The 7,314-nt window shown below is 31.2% G+C and overlaps 1 protein-coding gene across 2 annotated transcripts; it reads left to right on the plus strand.

Annotated features, from left to right (window-relative positions):
* Positions 1-3,329: 3,329 nt before the first annotated feature.
* LOC149266718 (uncharacterized) lies at positions 3,330-4,267 on the plus strand. 2 transcript variants are annotated; one of them, XM_089397257.1, is made up of 2 exons: positions 3,330-3,434; positions 3,509-4,267. In XM_089397257.1, exon 2 carries the CDS (start codon positions 3,550-3,552, stop codon positions 3,931-3,933), a length of 384 nt encoding a protein of 127 aa, XP_089253383.1. In that variant the 5' UTR covers positions 3,330-3,434; positions 3,509-3,549; the 3' UTR covers positions 3,934-4,267. The 2 variants fall into 2 exon arrangements, with proteins under 2 accessions (XP_089253383.1, XP_089253386.1); XM_089397260.1 differs by having other exon boundaries at positions 3,413-3,429.
* Positions 4,268-7,314: the final 3,047 nt, after the last annotated feature.

Consider the following 7,314-nt stretch of genomic DNA (forward strand, 5'->3'; position numbering starts at 1 on the left):
ACATAACCGTAGTCCCCTTGACCATATATACAAAATACCATGGGAAAAAACCATCATGCCCAAATCTATGTGTGAAACCCATGCGCAAAACTATGGGTAGGTCTACCCACCATCTTTGGATTCGCCCCCATCCTTGGGTCCACACAACTATTATTGGGTCTGCATAATTTTTTTTCCCAGAGCATTGCCTAAGACCTCATGCAAGGGGGCCACCTCCTCGTAGCAAACCCACCACCCTGTAACCCCGCTGCTACACCCAACGCAACGTACCAATTCCTAGGGCTAGTTGTGGAAATAATATAACACATTCCTAATAGTTCCATTGCATAAAATACTCATTTATCACAATAGGCATGTTTGTTTTAGAATAGACCTTGCACAATTTTAATTTAACCATCCTAGTTCCATCTTAACCCTGAATCTATGAAGCGTCGAGAGGGATGAAACCTCTCAAGGTGAAAACCCCTTTTTCTATTGCAAAGCTTGACGAAAGGTTTGCACCTTGGGAGATTTTATGCCTCTCGATGCTCAATAGATCCAAGGTTAAGATGGATCTATGCGAGTTTCAAAATTTGTGGCAATGGAAAATTTGTTGAACATCTAATTATTTTGATCATTTAAATATGTTAAATATGTCTAAGATTAATCTGGTCATTTTAATTTTAGATTTTCTCAGTTAGCTTAGTTTGTTGAGACGATAGAGAATGCTAATAATTCGAATGATGAAAGAATAACAAAAGAATTTGTTTGAATGCAAAGTGACATTATAACAATGTTGAATGTTAGAAGATGTGAATAATAAGAATATAGTCAATTACAAAGAGTCTTAATTGTGATCAATCTCAAACTATTTTTTTATACTATTCTTATTATCACACCTGTTAGTTTTTCTATCTTTTCATATTGATCCTATGAAAGGGTGCCTGAAATTGTATACCATTCAAATATTTAGCTCAATCTATTGTAGTAAGCATCATACCTTGTCTCTCTTTCTCTTCAATAATAATATTATCTTTCTCCAATGTCAATCATTGTGATTTATGGAGCATTGACTGCCAATGGTAGTTGTTTTCTATTACCTCGTTTGAATGCAAAGTGGTTAATAATGTTGAATGATGGAAAATGGGAATACAAGAATGTAGTCAATTACAAATACTTTACATTTCCAACAACTAAACATTTTAGTTAAGTGAACATTTTATTTATGATGAAAGTTCAAGTAATTTATTTATGGTTGAATTATCGTAATACAAAAATCAATACATGTCGTCAATAATGTTTTTGGGATTACACTGAAATCAATGTACATTATTAATTTGATTACTTCGAAATTAATGTACATCATACATCTAGTTATATCAAATCAAAATTCAAAATCCATATTGAAATCAATGCATCTATTGATATAAATCAAATATGATTAGGAACCAACATTTACACTGAAATAAATGCGTCTAGTGCAAGCAATGAAATAGAATTAGAAATCAACTTATCCACTTCACATCTGAATTTATTAATTCTTGCCAAAGAAAGACTATAGTATAATTTTGTTATTCAACTTATCCACTTCACATCTTAATTTATTAGTTCTTTCCAAAGAAAGACTATAAGATAATTTTTCTATTGACCAATATTAATTTAGCATTGGCTAGTGTAAGTTATAATTATTTACACAGTGGTTTGGAGAGCATAATTTCTAACTTGAGTTGGAGGGACTAAGTTTCCATGGAAAACAAAATTACAATATAAGAAATTGAATTTTATTACTTTTAACATTTTTATTATTAATTAAGTCAACATTTAAATGTTTACACTCATTCACATTGCAACATCTTCACCATATTGAGCTCTATATTATTTTTAACCTTTTATTGTCTTTTGCTTGAACCGATATATAGATGTTAAATGTTTATGTTTACAAACATTTTTTATGCCTACATATCTCCCACTATACTAGGCAATAGTGTGCCTAGACAATTATTAAATGAATGGTAGAGATTTAACCTCCAAAATATTCAATTATTTTGTCGAGACATGCTCTCTAGCGTAGTATGGAAGATTCTCTAGCGTAGTATGGAAGATATGTTGTGTCGTGTTAAACATTTTGACTCCGTTAAATTACATAAAAACAAAACAAAACAAAACAAAATGATTAATATCTATATTTATATTTATAATTAATTATAATTAATAATAAAACTAGGTTACATCCATCTTAATTTTGGATCTATTTAGTACAAGACGAATCAAATCTCTTGAAGTGCAAACTTCTTTTACAAATTTAACCTCCATAAAATATCCACTAAATATTTTTATTAGTATTGATTGATATTTATCTTAATTTAATTATTCTCTTTTACTTTTCAATTTCATTGAAAGAATTATCATATCTACAAATGTCGTGAAACTCTCTTTATTTTTTTTTATTTTTTTTTTTTTTCAAAAGGTGGAAAAACCTATCAAACTCAGTTTGTCAAACCAACAGTGAGGACAGCCATCTCTGGCTGCTATCCGCGAATGTCGGTTGACACATCACTGTTATCAAGGAAAACCACGCCACCTGAAATAACCCGCTGGTGGTCCGTAAGGGAGCAGGCTTTCACTCCTGCCAGATGCCTCTGGGTCTTGGGCCGTTAACCTGTTTCCTTACGTCCGAGGAAGACGAGCTCTTAGCCAAGCAGAAGCAGTTTTATAATTATTAATAATAATAATTTCAAAATATATATATAATTTAGTTAATTAATCTTATTTTTTATTTTTGAAAATGTAAAATGCATTATTCTCTAATATATATTATGGTTTAATGTCTATTAACATGTATCAAAAAATCACTTAATTAATACAACTATTTAGAAATATGAAAAATATTATGTTTTAATGTATTTTATAAATTATTTATCAGACCACCACTAAATTTATATAACTCCATTTAATTGTATATGAAAATTGATTCTAACCAGAAAAAAGAATGATAATATTTCTTCTAAAACTAAACCCAACTTCTCAACAGAATCTAAATAGAGCCTTGTAATTTACACCAAATTCGGCGAGACTTCGGAAAACCACGGCGTTATCCAACGAGGCGTATTTGTCCGGCAAGGGTTTGAGCGTGACGTCCAAACTCCATACAGACCCCCCATCTTCTTCACTCTTCTGTTAAACCACGTCGTCAGCGACTGACAGAAGATTTACTCTCGTTCTGATCTGCCTCTACGTTCGCGTGAAATGGCGGGCGGCAATCCATCTGATACAAGCAAGGTCCACGGTCGACGACAGGTTGTTGAGTAGGGACGCCGACAGCTCGAAATCAGTTAGACGTGGCCCACATTGCGTTGTCGAGTAATTTGAAAGAACGCAGAACGCCTAATTGACACTAATTGTGGTGGTGGCACTGCCTATATACTCCTTGCCTTCTCTCCTATTCTCTCTGTAAGGTATTTTACTCTTCCTGGGCAACTTGCTGTTTTAATTTTTTCAGAACTATATCGTAGAGTTTCTGTTTCTACAGGAATTTGCATTGCCATTCGTCAACAACAACCAGCACATAAGATGGATCGATTCAGTGCAGTTTTCTGCTTCGTTATTGTTTTGGGATTGATGAGCTTAGCCTCTTCCGCACCAGCACCGTCGCCAAAGGGAGGAAGAGCCAAGGCGTCGCCAGTTCAATCTCCCACGGCGGCGTCGCCCGCTTCTGCTCCTACTCCTACTGCCCCAACTGTTTCTTCTCCTGCGTCTGCTCCTTCTAAAGTCGCCACTCCAGCATCCTCAGCCACCTCTCCCTCGGCTCAAACTCCAGCATCTAGTCCATCACCTCAAGCCCCAGCAACCGCTTCGCCAAAAAGCACCAACAGCGGCGTTGTCACTACCCCTAGTCCGAAAAAGATGGCTATATTTGGAACCGTCTTGCTTGGAGGAGCTGCCATCATCCTTTAATCTGTATCATGGGTCGTTCTCTTGCGGGGTTGTCACTACCCCTAGTCTGAAAAAGATGGCTATATTTGGAACCGTCTTGCTTGGAGAAGCCGCCTTCATCCTTTAATCTGTATCATGGGTTGTTCTCTTTAGCTCAGATTAGATGATTATTTCTTTCTTCTTTAATCTGTATCTTGGTTTGGCTGCACAGAGTAGGTGGCAACTCTATTCACTGGGAATAGATGGCCACTGTATTCAATGCATATGTTTTTTTTATTGTATAATTAGTTAGTGGATATATTTTGTTAGTGTATAATTAATTTTATTTAAGTATTTTATTTTTATTTTTGGTAAATGATTTTTATTCCAACTTTCGAATTGAGTTATGATAAGCTTTACTACAAGTTTTATTAGGGTGAAAAAAAAATGTTTTAAACTTTCAATCTAATAGTTAATGAGGAAAACAAAAAAATTGTTCAAAAAGTTAATGACGAAAATAAAGAGGCTGATGAATGAGCATTATATTTTTTATAATAATAAGATGACACAATTTTTTAACTTTATATGTTAACCCAATAGTTATAATATTTTCGTTGCCCGTTCATCAAACTATTATAATATTTTTGTTGATTTTTGTTGATAATGAATTAAGAGGCTGATGTGAAATGAGCATTATATTTTTAATATTATGTTAAGATGACATAATTTCCTAACCTTGCACCTTAACCAAATGGTTATAACATTTTTTTATAATGAATAAAGAGGCTGATGTGAAATGAACATTATATTCTTAATATTATGTTAAGATGACACAATTGCTAACCTTACACCTTAACCAAAAGGTTGTGACATTTTTGCTGATAATCAATAAAAAGGCTGATGTGAAATGAACATTATATTCTTAATATTATGTTAAGATGACACAATTTCCTAACCTTGCACCTTAACCAAATGGTTATAACAGTTTTGCTCATAATCAATAAAGAGACTGATGTGAAATGAGCATTATATTCGTAATATTATGTTAAGATGACACAATTTCCTAACCTTGCACCTTAACCAAATGGTTATAATATTTTTGTTGATAATGAATAAAGAGGCTGATGTGAAATGAGCATTTTCCTAACCTTGTACCTTAACTAAAAATGGTTATAAAATTTTTGCTGATAATGGATAAAGAGGTTGATGTAAAATGAGCATTATATTCTTAATATTATGTTAAGATGACACAATTTCCTAACCTTGCAACTTGACCAAACGGTTGTAACATTTTTGCTAATAATCAATAAAGAGGTTGATGTGAAATGAATATTATATTCTTAATCTTATGTTAAGATGACACAATTTCCTAACCTTACACTTTAACTAAACGGTTATAATATTTTTTCAGATAATCAATAAAAAGGCTGATGAGAAATGAGCATTATATTCGTAATATTATGTTAAAATGACACAGTTTCCTAACCTTGCACTTTAACCAAATGTTATAGCATTTTTATTGATAATCAATAAAAAAAAATTGATGTGAAAGAAGTACTATATTCTTAAACGTCAAGATGACACAATTTCCTAACCTTACACCTTAACCAAACGGTTATTGTTGATAATCGCTAATGCTCGTGAATAGGGAAAATGTTAATGTGAGTATCACCATTACTAGATTGCAACTTATAACCCTTATCAAGGAATAGCTAGCGAAGATAAATGTTGTTTAAAAAATTGTATAAAAATGAATTGCTCGGGAAGATAAATGTTGTTTAAATAATTATATAAGAAGAATTATTTAAATTATAAACCAAAAAAATTATTTAAATTATATGTTATTTAAATAATTATATAAAAATAACAATTTAAATTAGACAGAAAAAATTATCTCAATTATCATTTTGACAGAGAATCTAATCTCTCCAATTGTATTACTTAAACCTTAGTTGTCTCCCACCTTCCTTCTTCATTCCCACTCCTTTTATATTTTATTATTCTTCAAAGTTATTTATAATTTTTTAATTTATAATTTTTACATTTTTTTTATGCTTAATAATATAATAATTTTTTTTAATTAACAAGTTTATATTAATTTAAATATATGTAGCTTTTGGATAAAAAGTGATAGGTGTTCTATTAAAGCAGCTTTTGATGTGAAGTTACAGATAATTTTGATGGGGTGATATATTGGACATAATGAAGATGTACTCCTACCATATATATATATATATATATATATATATATATAACATTTTATGTTAGGCAACATTATCTACTTTACTTTATTATATTCAACATTAGTTCATCCTAAATTACAAAATTAAGACTATGAAAATTAATTTTAAAATTTAGAAAATTTAACTAATTTTACTAATTTTTAATATGTAAACAATAAATATTTAAAAATATTTCAATAAAAATATTCAAATTTCTAACAATTTTCTATATAATATTTATAAAATTTTAGCAATCTTTAAAATAAAATAACTTTATATTATAAAATTTCTACAAATTATTTTAGGAAAAATAAAAATGGAGAAATTAACATACTTATGAATATTAAGTCCAAAAGTTTTATAGGTTAACCTAACCCTCATGTATGTGATTTGAACTTTGTACATAACCAAATGAAAGAAACTCAAAATTCTTTTACGGAGCTCGCGGAATCTTAATATTCGGCATAAACAATAGTTTGTGAGAACAACCTAATCTGAATCTGCCTTCCCAAAAGGAAGAGAATGTAAAATCCCAAGGATTGTTTATGGACAATGTCTGTAATGAAACATAGTAGTTTTCTGTATGATGCGAAGGGAATAGCCTAGGTGGAATGGCTACAAAATAGATATTCAACCAAACACATGCGGCGTCTCATTGAGCGATGACTGAATGGCGTTGTGTAAACATTTGGGGACTCATGCAAGACGTTAAAAGGATTTAGCTTTATTTTTAAAACCTTTTAACCCTCCTCCCAAAAGAGTAAATTAATTATGGAAATAACAAGCTTTAGAGACGATAGCAAATTTTCATATCTTTTGATTTCGATCAAGAATATATGAATCTGTTGAAATTATATCGAACTAAAATTTATGAGAGATTAAAATGGCACCAAAGAGGATAGAAGGTTGATTAAATTAGATCAAGCTAACTTTTAATGAGGGGGTGAAATGGGACCAAGATAGGTTTTACATCTTTTCCAACGTCTTTAGACGAATTATGAATTATGCGACGTGCTTTCTATTACTTTTTTTTAATTACAATTTTTTGAGTGCCATCTAATACCAATATTTAAATTAAGATTATTTAATTTTTTTTGTAAACTATGGTGGTACTTCTTTTTATTATCATAAACCAAAACATTACAGTATCATGGTGGCCTCACCCCGCCCTTATGGGAAACCGGGTATCTCAGCCACCTTA

Source organism: Pinus tabuliformis, chromosome 6 (genome assembly GCF_031772625.1).
Source record: "Pinus tabuliformis cultivar Carrire ecotype Pingquan chromosome 6, CPIR1, whole genome shotgun sequence".
In the NCBI taxonomy this organism is placed as follows: domain Eukaryota; kingdom Viridiplantae; phylum Streptophyta; class Pinopsida; order Pinales; family Pinaceae; genus Pinus; species Pinus tabuliformis.

What these genes read in the sequence shown, in the direction of transcription:
- LOC149266718 (XM_089397257.1), top strand. Translation starts at nt 3,550, where the DNA reads ATGGATCGATTCAGTGCAGTTTTCTGCTTCGTTATTGTTTTGGGATTG.